The sequence below is a fragment of the Phyllopteryx taeniolatus genome, chromosome 18, assembly GCF_024500385.1.
Source record: "Phyllopteryx taeniolatus isolate TA_2022b chromosome 18, UOR_Ptae_1.2, whole genome shotgun sequence".
NCBI lineage: Eukaryota > Metazoa > Chordata > Actinopteri > Syngnathiformes > Syngnathidae > Phyllopteryx > Phyllopteryx taeniolatus.
This window is the reverse complement of record NC_084519.1, coordinates 16,525,583-16,541,596: the sequence shown is the minus strand read 5'-3', so window position 1 is coordinate 16,541,596 and position 16,014 is coordinate 16,525,583. Positions and strand designations below refer to the sequence as shown.

General features: G+C 40.8%; 3 protein-coding genes across 6 annotated transcripts in view; 1 reads left to right on the top strand and 2 right to left on the bottom strand.

Moving 5' to 3' along the window:
- Positions 1–16,014, top strand: part of LOC133468229 (exostosin-1) — a 64,565-nt gene that overhangs the window by 23,626 nt on the left and 24,925 nt on the right. The window lies entirely within an intron of this gene.
- LOC133468252 (moronecidin-like) lies at positions 8,728–10,892 on the bottom strand. Of its 2 annotated transcripts, none has more exons than XM_061753933.1 (4): positions 10,738–10,892; positions 10,109–10,272; positions 9,848–9,887; positions 8,728–8,983 (listed from the first exon to the last, which is right to left on the bottom strand). In XM_061753933.1, exons 2-4 carry the CDS (start codon positions 10,245–10,247, stop codon positions 8,911–8,913), a joined length of 252 nt encoding a protein of 83 aa, XP_061609917.1. In that variant the 5' UTR covers positions 10,248–10,272; positions 10,738–10,892; the 3' UTR covers positions 8,728–8,910. The 2 variants fall into 2 exon arrangements, with proteins under 2 accessions (XP_061609917.1, XP_061609916.1); XM_061753932.1 differs by having other exon boundaries at positions 10,109–10,275; positions 10,738–10,889.
- On the bottom strand, positions 12,126–12,905 carry LOC133468253 (pleurocidin-like peptide WF3). The gene is made up of 4 exons (XM_061753934.1): positions 12,749–12,905; positions 12,574–12,674; positions 12,457–12,475; positions 12,126–12,370 (listed from the first exon to the last, which is right to left on the bottom strand). Exons 2-4 carry the CDS (start codon positions 12,671–12,673, stop codon positions 12,280–12,282), a joined length of 210 nt encoding a protein of 69 aa, XP_061609918.1. The 5' UTR covers position 12,674; positions 12,749–12,905; the 3' UTR covers positions 12,126–12,279.

The following is a 16,014-nucleotide window of genomic DNA, read 5'->3' as shown; positions in this document are numbered from 1 at the left end:
ACAGGTTAACTTGACTTAATGTGTCTATTTTCTTGCTGTGCCTCCATTTCATATCTTCGGGGGTTTCGCTTCACATGACCCCCCCCCCCCCCCCCCCCCCCCACGTCCGCTAGCGTCTGATTGGACAAATCAGTTGAGCAGATGCGCTGTTGTTCACCTTCCTCGCTGACACCGTCCTGTTTATTTCCATTTTGTCATTGACAGCCCTCTGTCATTACGTGTTGATTGATGGCGCTGCGAACTCACCGCCCCCCTTTTCCTCCCAGCATGCTCTGCCCTCCCGGACGACTGCATCCCATGTGACTCTGCATCGCTAAAGGACATTAGTCGTGATGAGTTATATGAGACACACTACGGTTGGCATCTTTTTGTTTTTTTAATAATGAAAATTAGCACCATACAGTGGTGCCTTGAGGTGCAAGCGAACTGATTTACTGACTTTAGTTTTTCGAGATACGAGCCATCGTTTCTGCTTTTTCTTTTTTTTTGGCTTGAGGTACGAGTGTTGTATGGTGGCAGCGTTCTCCACTTGGCTCACAACAAGCAGGAGTTTGGCAGATAGTAAACAGTTCTTCACAAAAGATGCTTCAAGCAGTTTATTGCTACTCCCAGGTGAAGTTTACTGTCAAACTAACCGTAGAACAAAGATGTTGTGTATAAACAACCACATAAGTGTACTCGCTTAAAGCTAACACATAGTGGGGGTACCGTATTCTACATGTGAGCGTCTGGGGGTGAGACATGGCCTACAGCAGCTTCTTGTGAGTGTTGTCATTTTGTATGCATGTGTTTGTCCCATTCAATAAACAGGTCAAAGTGCATCGGTGACTGTGGCTCTCCTTGCCCACATGCGAGACCATTACAGTACTTCACTTGCTTTTTTTGGTTTGTTTTTTCTTACCACCACCCGACCAGCTAACTAATTCCCTAACAAATTTTATCTCACAAGACAAAACAAAAATATCCACCAAGTAACTTGAAAAAACTCGTCCAGGTACCACAATAACCACTCTTTGTCTGGCCATTAAATCAGGCATGGGAAACCTTCTTTCCAATTAAATATCTAAGAATGCTCCTTCAAATATTTCAGCTGTTTTAAACTTTGAGGGCATTTTTTGAGGAAGGTGACTCATCAATTTCCCTCTTAAATCTTCATTTCTCATCTTCTGGGGCCGGCGGAGCGATGTAATGTGATCATCATCTCAATCAGTGGGGAGCGAAAATAAATGAAATGGGCTTTATGAATTGAATATGAGCGGGAGGACCGGCGCTGGGTCAATTATCTCCCGACGCGCTCCGATTAACAGAAATAATCACTGCAAAGAGCAGGAAAACGGCGAAAGTCGAAGATCAAAATCCCGAAGTTCGAACAGCCGTAGCACGAGACGTCAGCGTCCCTCTTGTAGGGGGCTGGCTGGCCGTTATATAAAATCTCTGATCAACCCTCAAAATATAATTTTTTACCCCCCATTGTTAATAGAAAAAGCAAATGACAACGACATTATTAATTTCTACACGTTTTGACAAAAGGGAAAGTTTCTCCAAGAGGGAACATATTTTCATTTTATCTCTAAAGGAGTTCAAGCACGTTAATGCTGGAGGGGAAAAAAACTTGTTTTAAAGATTGCTTGGTGTCAGTAAAAATAAAGTAAATGCCACAAGGGGGGGAAAAAGTTAAACTTATTTTGAATGATGTCAGTGTCATTTGCTTGTTCTATCAGAGAAGGGTACGGAAGTATATCTGTGCCATCTGAATTTCAATTTCTGAATGGGAATTAGAATTTCTGAGAGCATTTCAATTTCAGAGTTCAACAGAAAAAAAAATTTTGCCATCACAATATTCCTTTTTTAATATTCGGGAATGTCAAAAATGTTAACATTTCAAAATATTTAATACAGCAAAATTCAATTTCGTTTGAACCTTTTTCAGTTTATGTATTACCAACCAAGTTGTGCTTCATTGGTCATGTGACACTGAAAAAGTGCCACTGTAAAGTTTACTGTCAAATTAAACAAAGAGAATAACATGTCAAGTATTTAAAACAACCACACAGCTTTGCCTCCCGCTAGCTTAATGCTAACACACAATTGGAAACGCCATAGACAGGCTAACAAATGGCATGTATGTGGCAGTGTAATAACAATTTAAAGAATGGATAATGTAGGTCTATATTTTTGATGAAGTAAATATAGAGTGCTTTTTTTCCTTTGTGTTTTTTGGGGGAGAGGCTGGAAGGGATTCATGGTATTTCCATTGACTTCAATAGAGAAAGATGAATTGCAAGATGAGTGTTTTGAGTTCCTATGTTGTAAGCTTGCTTTCTTTCTTTCTCCGACTTTTACCTCCTACACTACTTTTGTATTATTTCTTTATTTTTTTGCTCAGAGAGTGCCAGCCGAGTGTCTGCGTGATGGATCGTCTCTATATTTTCTGCTCCCGTGTCTCCTCCAGGCGCCGCACCTCGGATTATAATTGAAAACGCCTATTGCTTCCTCAATTTTCTTTTCCGGAGTGCTCCACCTTGCCTTCACTTCCCTGCAACAACGCATACATGTTGTCGGAGCGTGGCAGACTCGGGTCACATGACCTGACTCCAGTCAGACGACCAGTTGAAACCAGAAGTTTACATACACTATACAAAAACCCTAGCTTTTTTTCCTCGCTGTCTGACATGAAATCTGACGAAACTTTTCCTGTTTTAGGTCAATTTGGATTACCCAAATTATTTCTATTTGCTAAATCCCACAACAATGAGAGAATGATTTCTCTCATTCAGTTCAGGATTTTGAACTTGCTTGAAACATGAACGTTAAAACTTGAGACTTATTTATTTATGTCTCACACTCCCACAAAAAAAACTCCACTCCACTTTTGTCATGCACAAATCGGCAAGGCAGAGAAACAAACAAAAAAAAAAACGATCCGCCATCGACTTTGTCCGCGAGGGACAAAAGACGTCCCGGAGAAACAGGGCTCGTCATCTGTCTTCGTTCATCTCGGCGGCACTCGTGTTAGCGCTCAATTATGCCGCCGCCGTTTGGCTCCATCGGACTGGAGAGGATTTTCAAGGGGCGAAAGGAGGCTGAGCGATGGATGTGAAACACAAGCAGACACATGGAAGTCGAGAGAAATCAAGGAAGAATTGCTTAACACGCTACCTTGAGTTTAATGTGTTCCATGACCACTCATTTATTTATTTATTTTTATAAGGAAATTATCACGTTATAATCCTTAGCTTTATAAAAACAGATAATAATAACATAAGAAAGTAGAATATAAAGAATTAAACAGTTTGTGCATCATGATAAATTCATTGCGGCTCCTTATGGTATGCGATATAGTCTTGCAGACACAAATGAATAAGTTGTTTCACAACGATCGTTAAGTCACCCAGTAAGCTGCTGTAATGTTTTTTTTCCCCGCAGAGGATAAAGAATATGACTGTTACTGTGAGTATTGCCATATTGTCCGTTTACATGTGTTGATTCACCGTTTGTGTTCAAATATCCGTTGCTTAAACCGTTATAAAACCGCCACATAGATGCTATTGGTTAGCCCATCTATAGCATTTACCATTATCTATTAGTATTACGCTATCGGACTTATATGATTGTTTCTACACCATGTGCAATTCTCTTTGTTTGATGTTTAGTTTGACTGTAAACTTCAACTGTTATTTTTTTTAAGAATCAAGGCACCACTTTACCTGATTTTAACTACCCTGCCTAACCCTACCCTACTAGCCTACCGACCCTAACCCCATACGCTAACTCACAGGTGTCAAACTCGAGGCCTGGGGTCCAGATCCAGCCCGGCACATCATTTTATGTGGCCCGTGAAACCAAATCATGTGCATCAACTTCCATCATGCTTGCTAAACTCTGCACCAAAATTTCTTATCACATGTAATGAATAATATATATTGCGTTTTTCATGACCAAATCCCTTTTTACAGTAACTTGAACCATAGCTGAACAAGCGATAATCCTTGACTTCTGATTTCAAAACTAGTTATCCATAAATTTGTTGTGCATGTATCATACTATGGTGAGGGGGATGAAACATTTATATGGCTTCACAGTCATAACGGCCCTCTGACAGAAAGCGTTCCAACAATGTGGCCAGCGACAAAAATGAGTTTGACACCCCTGCTCTAACCCTTTACCCACTAACCCGAGCCCCCAGGTTTTCATGTAGCTTTTCATGTAAAACAATCTTATCTGTTCCTGGGTTGAAAGCAGAGCCACGCCACCATCTTCCCATGGCCAAAACATCCATGTCACGTTTCCAGCTGAAGTCGTAGTGGCCTTTGACAGAGGTTACGCTAAGTGGCGCGCAGGATCACATCCGAGCAGCGTGCCGAGTTACCGTCTTCTCTGCCGTTTGACAGCGGCGGAAGGAGGAGATGACATTCCCGCCCTCCCCCCACCAACCCTGTCGCCCGGGGAAAGACTCAGTTTCCCTGCGATCAGCAGACCCGATCGCTTTACACGGGCAGCAAGTGTAGATACCGCAGGTAGGCGACCTGCCGCAGTCTGCCGCCCGTCATCGTTTCACATTGATTTCCTTTCTGCTGCCGACAGACTCCCCGCGAGCGAGGAAGATGAATAATTCACGGGACGCCGCCGGCTGCATTGGTAAATAAATACTTAACTAATATTGGCCCGCCGCAAACCGCAGGTCTCCGTTTACCGCGACGCCAGCCCGGTGGGCAGGCGCTTCGCTGAACATTAAAATGAAGCGTGTATAAACACCCGGACCTATGGTTAAAATGCAGGTTGAGGGACTGCATCCCGTTCAGAGCTGTTTCCTTTTGCACATCAGTCAAGGAGTTTCTACCAAAAATGTATTTACTAAATAACTATCCATCCATCCATCCATTTTCTATCATGCTTATGGTCACTAAGGTTGGGTGTACTGGAGCCTAGCCCAGCTGACTTCATAGAGACAAACTTCGACAGTCAACCATTCATACTCACACCTAAGGACAATTTAGAGTCATCAGTTAACCTAACAGGCATGTTTCTGGAATGTGGGAAGAAAGGAGAAACCCCACACACGTACAATATGCACACAGGAAGGTCGGAGCCCACATATGAACCCACGACCTCTGAACCATGAGGCCGATATGGCGTTTGGCCCACCGTGCCTCCCTAAATTAGACCAAACATTCATGATAATTATATTGGTATAGCACCTTTTCAAAGGAATTAGAGATGCTCTTTTTTTTTTAAAGTAGAAGATTTTTGAAAATGTTAATTAAAAAATGATGTGCCTTTTTATGAATGTGAATAAATCAAATAAAAAGTTTAATTTAAAATTTAACTATAAAATATTTCATTATATATAATGTAATATAATATATCTGTATACAGTAATCCCCCTCCATCATGAGGGTGAGGCTCTGGAGAGTGAAAATCCGCGATATAGAAATACCCTATTTAAATAGAGCCTAGGCATGTTTCTTGTAGCATTTCAGCACTTAAATTTTTTAAAACAAAACAAACACATTTAAACACATTATATTGAGAGAGATGGAGCGAGAGCAATGGATAACACAAAAATGAGCCGCAATATAGCAGGGGTTTATTGTATATTATATATTCTAATGACATAATACTATATATATATATGTATATATATATATATATATATATATATATATATATATATATATATATATAATATATCATAAAAATGTTTACAATAGAAAAAATATATTTTTTAAACAGGGTTTTTTTTTTTTTCATCGAGGGTTGGTTCCTAAAACCCACTAATAGTGAGGGTTCACTCTACAGTGGTACCTTGAAATCCGACTGCCCCGATTACGAGTTGTTGTTTTTTAACCCTCACAAGCTGTCCCTTGGTCAATTTTTTTTCCTTTGTGTTGCTAGCCAAAATTTGATTTCCAAATGAGTTTGAGCTATGCTGATGCTGAAGCGGAGTGGAAACAAGTTAGAGCAATGAAGGTACAGTAACGCCCTGGCAAGTGGGCAAAAAAGTCAGATTTGCACTTTCAGCCTTTTATTGAACGGGAAAAACGGTGTGGCACAAGAATACAAAATGAGAACACTTGCAAGGAGCGACGCTAGCTCCTGATGTCGCTCACTAGGCCACGCCCCTGAAAGCCACATGTCCAACACTACTGTATGTACCTTAATTACACTTTATAAAACCAGTTTATATCTTTACTTTATCAGTTTTTATCGAATACAGTTATGCTATTTCTTTTTATTAAAAACAAAAACAATTTTTTTTTGTCAGATTAGTGGCATTACATTTCATTATAATGGGAAAAATGTAAAATTGTATACCTTTGTCACAGAACGAATTAAACTTTAGAGTCAAGGTACCATTGTACTGCAAACCTTAAGCGAGTCTCACTTTCCGCTCTTGTTTTTACTTGCATTAGAAAGGGCTGCAAATAAGTCACTCTGACTAATAACAGAGCCCGAGAGTGAGCGGCGTTGAAAAAGTGCCACAAAGAAACGTCGTGATGCACATTAGCACGGCCAGCGAGAGTTCTGCTTCCTTTCAGCAGCTAGATGGGATAATTGCAGGTTGTGAAGGCAGACAGATTGTTGGGGGGGGGGGGGGAACGAGAGAGCAAGTTGAATGACGGCGTGTTCATTAGCGCCGACATATTGTTCTCGTCTTGTCGGGAACGACAAGGCTGCCATGATGGAGGGTGACACGCCTCCATCGGTGTTAGCGTTTATTTAACGAGCACCCCATTAACGTGCTTTTGATTGGCAGCGGATGTATGCACTCACAATGAGGAGCAAAAAGGTTGTGCGAGCCGTCGTTTTGTGTCTGGCTTTTCTTTGGACAATTTTACGACACCGCTAGAAAACAACATGGCAGCTTGTTGCAGTTATAACCCGACATAAGGGAGAATGTCTTGGTACAAGTTTGTTTGGAAGCATTTCAAGACAAATTTTGCACAAGTTTCCAACTCTGTTCCCTACGCTGAACTCTAACCCTTATCCTTCTGAAAAAACAGTTTACACAGTCCACAAGTGACTACTACATAATTCTCAGTCTTTGCAGGTTTCCAGAGATTATCTTCAGACATATATAATGTAGTTGGAAACAAATCTCTGAATTCCTTTAACAGAATCTTTGACTCCAACCCTAACACCTTACCTTGAACTTCAACGCTCTTCTTACTCCTTTCCTAAGCCCATGCCCTAGCCCTAACCACAGGATTTTTCTGGAAATGACATTCTTCCGAACCACACCCCTAATCCCAAACCCCGAACCCTAACATCCTTACCCGAGCGCTAACCCTAACCCAGTAGCCTTAGCCCTAACCCCAACTCTAACATAAAATCAAATTCTTTTAAACACTAACCCTAACCCTAAACCCTCGTCTTTGTGATAGCCCGAACACTAGACCCTTACCTTAGCCCCAGCCCTAACCCTAAGTACTAACTTCCCAACCCTTACTCCTTATTCTTCATCCCCTTCCCTTAACCCTTACTTGTTCCATGGTCATCATCATCAGACTTCTTCTGATGGTACTGATATCACGAAAAGAGAGTGCTCACTGAGCGGAGGTTGGAAGCCATTTGCATGTTTTGAACTTCAAATTCCTTGACTTTGTTGGGGTGTTTGACTGTGAATGTAATCCATTCAAATACAGTTCTTGTGTACCAGATGTAGTTCGACTGCATGAGTGTGCCTAATCAAGTGTCCACTCGGCGTCGTTTGGAGTGTATAGTGACACGTCACGGTTTACGAGATATCGCTGTGATGAAAGTTCATCAGCCTGAAGATGATGAGTATCAGAATTATATCACACCCGGCACACTTATGTAAACCGATGAAGTGGTCGGTCGGGTCACCTGACTCTCCGATGTGGCGGAATTATATCGACGGATCTTTGACACCCTCGGGTCCCTGTGTGTGTGTTTGCATGTGTGTGTGTCTGCTTGATATGGGGGGGCCCTGTGATGGTCCACGCCGCCGGCTTTAGTGTCGATAAAGAGATCTCCGCTTACACGCACACCCGTCTTTAACCTTGATGGTGTTTTGTGTGTGTGTGTGTGTGTGTGTGTGTGTATGTGTGTTGGCTCGTCTATTATTTACTACTCAGTCTGGGCGTGTAGTGTGTATGTGTGTGTCCAACGAGCGCTTCTCGGTAAACAACCACCGCCGATGACATGAGTGACCCTCACATTAAACCGAGCCCACGCCAACCAGCCAAATGTACCCCTCCAAGCCCTCACCCCCACCAGGATCCGACTACTCTCTCAATTCCAATCGATTTGTTTCCAGCCCGGCGCACAAAGCAAATGTTACTTCCTCCTGGCTCACTGCGAGTTTGTTTTATTGGGTTTGGAGTGGCGGTGAGAGCAGTTGGGTGTTGGTGTCACTGGAAAAAGACAGCATTTTCCCACCCTTTTTTTTTCGGCGTGTGCCGGGCTCCGCAGTAGTAGCAGCACCAACGAAACCGCACCAGTGCGAACGGAATGCTTGGAAAGGCGGAAGTGTGTTTTCATCAGAGATGGCAAAAGTACTCACACTCTGCACTTAAGTAAAGGTACAGTTATGTACTTGTGGTAAAAAAAAAAAAAAAAGTACAGCTTCAATTCCTTTAAGTACAATGTAGCCTTGAAATACAAGTGACCTCATTTTTGAGTTTTTTTTTTAATTTTTTTTTTTTTAAAACAGTCATTCTGTCAAGTTTTTTGCATTAATTTGCAGGCAAAAATGTTGCCAAATTTCTGTTTTTCATATTTGCTTTATTCAGCAGGGCGGTGATGAGCATCAAGACATTTACAATAAAGTCAAAGCTTTTCAAATAACGACAGGCGTTGAGCCAAACTCCGTTGATTATTTTGCCAGCGAGCGGGTTGTATTTTCATTTTGCAGTGTGCGCCACATCTTCCCCTCGCATGTTGCGCTCAGTCCTCGACGATAATGGGCACGTATTGCTGTGGCGGTGGGTACATCTGTTGGTTCTGTTGCTGGTTCTCCCTGGTTGGAGGAACATTGTTATTATCATTGTGTGAATGCGGGAACTGAACCTTTGGATGTCGGTATGATTTAAAGGTCGAAATTTAACGTGGTTTACCATTTCGACCGCTTTACTAACATTTTTGGGTGATTCCACGTGCCACCCATGTCACTCCCCGCTTCAATTTATCTCAAGTGCATCCTTCTCACCTGACACTGACACTACTACTAACATGAGCGTCTGTCTCTTGCTGTTGTCTACACATTTGTCACTTTCAAAAAGGTTGAAACCTTTTGTAGTTTTGATAAAACTGTTTATTTTCCACTCGCTTTCTACTTTTCTCCGCTCTACTCGCGTAACTCCGCATAAGACGCACGACTGTGCCAACAAGTTTATTTTCAAATTAACATTTAAAAAAACTGTATGAATCTGATGGTTGGGGGCCCTGGAAAGTCTCAGGGCCACGGGCAGCTGCCTATGTTTGCCGAATAGTAAGTAGGGCCCTGGATGTTTTACAATTCAAATCATTCCAACATCAAAATGTTAAGTTCATTCAGGACATACAGGGTTTTTTTTTTTTTTTATGTTAGCAATTTTCACATAATTCCATATTCCACGAGAAAATTCTCCTCATAACACATTCACTACCATTGACGGCTTTAGAAGTCAAATATCCATGTTAACTGAGAAGGGTGATTCACAATTCACATTCATTTCAACAATTCAATTCATTCCACAGCATTTTAGTTCTTCTACATTCACACGCAATTTCTCTAGAAATGTCACTTTATAGTTATTTATTATTATAATTATTATTTGTTATTATTATTATTATTATTATTATTATGAGTTTGCATTGCAAACACCACAAGTCATTTGCTTACCAGGCAATCCTCTTTTGCTCACGGACTTGGTTTCGGTGAGCTGAAAAATCAAATAAAAAGAGAACATGATCATAAATCCGGGGTGGGCAAAGTATGGCCTGTGGGCCACATACAGCCGACTCCGTTCTTTAATCCTGCCCACCGAGCATTTACATTGAGTGGGTTCACTAAAAACATCGAAAAATATATGTAAAATACAAATGTATATGTATATAAACCCAAACCCGACTCTAATAAGAACTAAAAGATATAGGCGTTTACCGTTCCATCCCATCCTTGCTCCTCTGAATGCCGCCTTGCCGCCTTTCCACAGATTTTTTAAGCGTCTAAAGAAACAGTCGCCGGGCTCGGCCATGAGCACCACCAGCGACAAGACCAGGAAGAGCGTGACGAACTTCATGGTGGCAAAACCACACCTCGTATCCCTACTTCCAAACAGAAAGGAAATGATACCGATTGGGCCCTTGTTCGTCTACATACAAAAATGAATGTAAACACGGATATATGGAATGGATATAAAAAGTCTACACACCCCTGTTCAAAGCCAAATGTTTCTGATGTAATCATCGGAGACGGTGATAAATCATTTCAAAAAAAATCTTTTTGGGGAGAAAGAGGGGAGTAAAACTAAGCAATTGAAATAATGTGGTTGCACAAGTGTGCACACCCTCTTGTTAGTTTGAACAGTGGTGTATAGAGTGTATAAAGAGGTTGCAAATAAAATGAGCACAAGTAAAACTAGCAGCAACAGAGTGACAACTATACACAAAAAATACACAGTACTGTGTGAACAGCAGCAAAACTAGTGAACAGCGTTGTAAACTATAACTACAGTATATGACTAGCTAGTTAAATAGTAATTAGTGGGATTATGTCAGTGTTCTCGTTACCTTGCGACAAAGCGATGAAATCAGATCCGATAAAGTCGGCGGTGTGATGTTTGACTGCTTCGCTCTCTCGCTTTCATTTAATTGGGCGGTACTTTTTTTTTCTTTGCTTCTGTAATGGTTCCTGGTCAACCGCGGAACGTCCAGCTAAGATCTCGCACCATCAGGCGGCTTTTTGGCCACTGGTCGCAAGTTCCGCTTGTGGTCGAGTCACCACGCTTATCAGACATCGACACGTTGATGCTTGGGGACCGGGGCGGAGGTGGAAGAACGTCAAATTGGGTAACAATATTAGCAGTCGGATCAGGGGTTTTCAATTCAAAAATAGCGCTACTTAAAAGAAGAAAATAACAAAAGTAAAGCCATCAAAAGGAGTTCTATCCTAAAAATGTTGTACTCGAGAAACATTGAAAAAAATATCAAACAATTTTTGAACTTTAAAGCTGTCTGATATAAACCATTTATACCTACTTATAATAAGAAGGGTTAAGAATCGGAGGGTTAAAATTGTAAAATTACTGCATGGTAACATTAAAAAAAACAAGTTTTGACTTTTTGATATTTACAATATTAAATGGGTTTTCTACGCATATTCCCAACCCATCCACAAAGTAGATATTGGATTAAAATAAAGAGGTTTTTTTTTTTTTTTTTTTTTTTAAAAGGTCACAAATTAAGTACTGTTAAAAGAGGAAAACAAAAATAAAGCCATCACAAGGACTCTTTAATCCGCCAAATTTTCCATATATTAAGAAGAATCTATATTTTTAAACTTTACACACACATTAAATAGGCTTTTTTTAATAATTGCCAAACCCTCCAAAAAGTGGATATTTGATTAGAATTGAAAGAAAAATTAACATTTTATTTTTAAAAAAACAAACTTCTTTCAAAAATTAAATGTCATATAATTGTTGCTGAGCCCAAACTTCCTTAGAACAACATGAACTGAAGTCTCGAGAAGGACTTGATGGTTGACTTTTACTTTATATATTTAAACGAAAATACATCGCCGTCGTCGGGCCGAAATCCCCTAGATGTCCAAATTTGGTCGATTTAAGATTTTTTATCACAAATCTATACTCTTGGTCAGTCCCCACGTGTGTGTGATATTTTCACAAATTATTCACCAGTCTGAAGTGTTGAAAATGGCTAACTCTCTTTGTCTATGCAATGTTAATGTTTCAACAAAAGTGCGTCTATTTATTGATATATCTATTTGTAATCAAACCATTAATGTCAAACATGGCAGTACTGCAGTTGGCCAGCAGGCAGATTTGTTGACACTACACTTGTGCACTGCATCCCAAAATGTTTTTTATTCGATTATATTCTGGAGATTCTGTTTTATATAAGACTGAAGTTGAAATGAGAACAAGAGACACAATGAAAAGAGTTACATTGCAGATTTATTCCAAATTGCATAAACTAATGCACCGTGTTCGCATTGTTGTTGCTCTTCAGGAATTTGATACCAAGATCAACAAAGAAACCAAAAATGACAACAACAAAAAAGCGGCACTACGGCGATGTATGCAAACGGCCTCAGTTGAAAGCGGGCTGGCCGGGCACAAATTCCACCGAGCGCTTGTTCAGCTCCTCTTGCTCTTCAAAGCCGCGATTCCTGTGGATCAACCTGGACCGGAGCGGACCGCACCAGATAATTGGGATCAGTCATTGAAATCAAACGGTGACAACAGTAATCAAAATTGAAAGTCTTACCCGTGGATCAGCTTTCCGGCTAAATAAAGCAACAGGTGTTATTAGAACAGTATGAAGGTCCGACACATTTAACCTAACGATATGAAAATGAGCCATTGTGAATCCAAATAAAAGTACCGTGAATTAGGCCATGAAGAATGAGTCCGAAAATACACTCTCCGGGCTGCGCCATCAGCACCACCACGAGCAAGACCAGGAACGGCGTCGTCCACTTCATCCTACGCCAACACAAATATATACTTGCCTTTATGATGACACATTTTTTTGTGTGTGGAAATATGACTTTGCTCACCTTCCCACCAAATGACAAACGTCTCCTTGTGCGATGAGTTAGGCTTGATGAGTGACCGGTAGTGGATGTCCGACTTCTCTGTTGTGACGCCTCTTTTTATACGTGAGCTCGGTGCTTATTTCAAGCCGGCGGTGGTGGGAAGTGATGTAGTTCTCTACAGTGGTGCCTTGTTTTTTTTAGCCTTTGTTTGGCTATTTATTTTCATATATATATTTTGCTTTGTGTATTTTGTATTATGCTTTCTGGATTAAACTGCCCCCAGGTGGCCAAGGCGCATACCCCAGAAGGCGCAGCACAATGTCCATTGAACTGAAGCAAAAAAAAAAAAAAAAAGCTGTTTAATTCTTTACATTCTATTGAATTATGTCATTACCGTATGTTTTTGTAAATGACAATATTATAGAGTGCGATTTTTATAGCTGAAAACACGTTAAAGAAATATTTGATGGGTTTTTTTGAGAGGCTTGAATGAATTCAAGGAATTTTGTTCATTTCAATGGGGAACGGTGATTTGAGATGCAAGTCTCTTGAGTTATGAGTGTGGTCATGGAAAAAATATAAACTTTGTTCTCAAAGTTCTCAAAAAAATAATCAAAATTAAGATTCACCTAAGTAAATACGAGTATTTTCAAGAAAACAAGTGAATTGAACAAGTTTTGAATACAAAGGGAGATTACTGTGTGATTACATCTCTCATCAGCCTCAAGATTTTAATAAGAAACAAGATACAAATTACTCAAATGAAAGAGAAAACCTTCTGTGTTTGTGTGTGTGTGTGTGTGTTTTTTGTTTATTTGTTTTTCGGCTAAAATGTGGAGATGCAAAGTCATGGCCTCGTTGTGATAAAGTATCTCGATCAGCATCTTATCAAGCTTCCGCATCTCTCGTCACGAAGAGGAACATAATGGTGAGAAAGTTCTAGTTTGCTCTTTTTGGTCTTGATGTGAGAGATTCCCATAGCAATAGCAATGGCACAGTTTCTTTAACCACTCGGATTTCAAATTCGTCCTCACAGGGTCGGAGCGTTGTATCTCGATGACATTCGTCTTTAAATGATGTACATGACACAGTTGCTGTTATATTGCATTTTTTTTTTTAATTCTTCTATGTTTGTGATAGTGGTGGTATTAAGAGGTCATGTTAATGTTTAATGGTATGTTCTGAGCTGTAAAGGCAGGCACCCCCATGTAGAACCTGTTCCGGACTTGAAAGTTTTAAAACGGCTCAGCTCAAATCCATTTGGGCTTTGATGAGTTCTTTTCTCTCCTGGCCTTTTCTCCGAACTTGTTTGATTTGCGCGAAAGCGAGACATCCCCCGTCTTTGCGTGATCTCGCCGCCATCCCTACAAAGAGGACCGACGAGTCCGCGGGCTTCTCGCCGTCTGTAATGACGTCGCGATCAGGTGGCTCAGACTGAATTCCACTGATCTTCTCAATTCCCGGAATCCACCGGAAGGGCCTGAAAATGGAAAAAGCGCTCTGAAATTATACGAGAATGGCACATAAATTGAATTGAATAAGCGGATTGGAATACTTGGTTTTGATGCAATTCTTTGCGTTAAATAACTTGCAGACTTCCCAGGTAATCTCTGGTCAATTATTCCTATACTTCAGTAGTGCGCCCGCTGTAATTATCCCGCGACAACGCACAAACAATGCAGCTTTCGTGCTCTTGCGGTTTCTGAACAAACGACCTGCCGAGACTCTGCCGGCTTTGCCCTAATACTAACTTGAAAGCTCAGAACGGATCCCTCCTTAAGACCTCGCCGCAAGTAAACGCAGGCTATCGCCCTCGCCCGGATTAACGCCGCTGTTCGAACACAGCTGAAGGCGGAGGAAATCAGTATGCGACATTTGCGCCGCTAAGGCTGGACGTTAATACACGTGTCTAACACTTGGGCCTCCAGAATTCATGTTAATGTTGTTGGACCTCGAAAATATTGAGAGTGTGAGCTCTGGTTTTAGATTTTATCTGTTGAAGTTTATTAATCAAGATGAGCGTTTCCCAACTTTTATCTAACCCTGGCGCATATTTTACATTAGAAAAATATCACCAGTAAACAAAATGTCACACCATTTTATTTTATTTTTTTAACCTGCAAGGTTCTCTTAGAATACGGAATGGACAGAGATTCCTTTATTGCTCTGCCCGTCTGGCGTTCCGTTGACCATCTTAGCTTTAATAATTTTTTGTTGCACTTAGCTGTCCATTGTAGTGACCACTATACATGAAAGGGTTGTTAAACTCAAGAAAATTATTGAATAAGCGTGGATAAACACCCAATAAGTGTATTGAGGATTGGTTCCGCTACAAAAAAGAACAAACAGAAAAAAAAAACGCCAAACCGCTTAGCTTAATGCTAACAAACAATGCCAAACACCATGGACAGGCTAACAAATAGGATGAGTGTCAGTTGTGAAACACTTTTTCGTGTGTGTCTGTGTCTGTTCAGTATTAGACTGCCCCCAGGTGGCCGAGGTGTGCAAAGTAGAAAGAGTAACACAATTTCCATTGAACTGAAGCATAAAATGTGGCTAAAACGTTCTTTCCATTCTTTATATTCTATTGAATTATGGAACGACTGAATTTGAATTATGGAATGACTGTATTTGTTTATGAAGTACAATATCATCAAGTGCAATTTTTCGTATTAAAAAAACATTACAAACGTTGTTTTTTGGGAGGCTGGAACGGATTGATGCCGTTTTTATTCATTTCAATGGGGAAAGATGGTCGCAGAATGAATACATTTTGCACTTCCAAGCACCATTATACTAATTATTTTGAATGATGAACGACAAAAGACGTCGACACTCGGCGGTCACGAGGCTCAGGATTTTAGGCACGCTTGGGCAGCCAAACATATTTGTCGCAGGTGTACTGATCTTTGTCATTGTTATTGTCTTATATAAAAGCAAGAACGCTGTTGCGTTTCAATGATAAACACCCCCCAAAAATACAACAGTTTTTGGGTTGCATTTGGCTAATTGGGCTCATTTTTGTCATCAAAGGACCTTACCGTGCCAATTTTTGTCTTGTTGTGGTCGCGAGGCAGCTTTCATTCTTCTGTTGACTTTGAAAGAAATGTAAGAATCACAAAAGGGGAACAAAAATCACACACACACACACACACACACACACACACGCGCGCCTCTGAGTGTAAGTCAGACAATCATTTCTTGGAAATAGGAGGGCTGAAATGAGGCCGGAGGTGTGAGGAATGGATTCACTATGGCGGGAGCGGGGAGGAGGCGGAGGAGGATTG

Coding starts and splice junctions, on each gene's coding strand:
- LOC133468252 (XM_061753933.1), bottom strand. CDS start 10,247: ATGAAGTTCGTCACGCTCTTCCTGGTCTTGTCGCTGGTGGTGCTCATG. Junction 9,888..10,108: donor AGCAAGGATGGGATGGAACG/GTAAACGCCTAT, acceptor TTGATTTTTCAG/CTCACCGAAACCAAGTCCGT. Junction 8,984..9,847: donor GAGCAAAAGAGGATTGCCTG/GTAAGCAAATGA, acceptor TCCTCCAACCAG/GGAGAACCAGCAACAGAACC.
- LOC133468253 (XM_061753934.1), bottom strand. CDS start 12,673: ATGAAGTGGACGACGCCGTTCCTGGTCTTGCTCGTGGTGGTGCTGATG.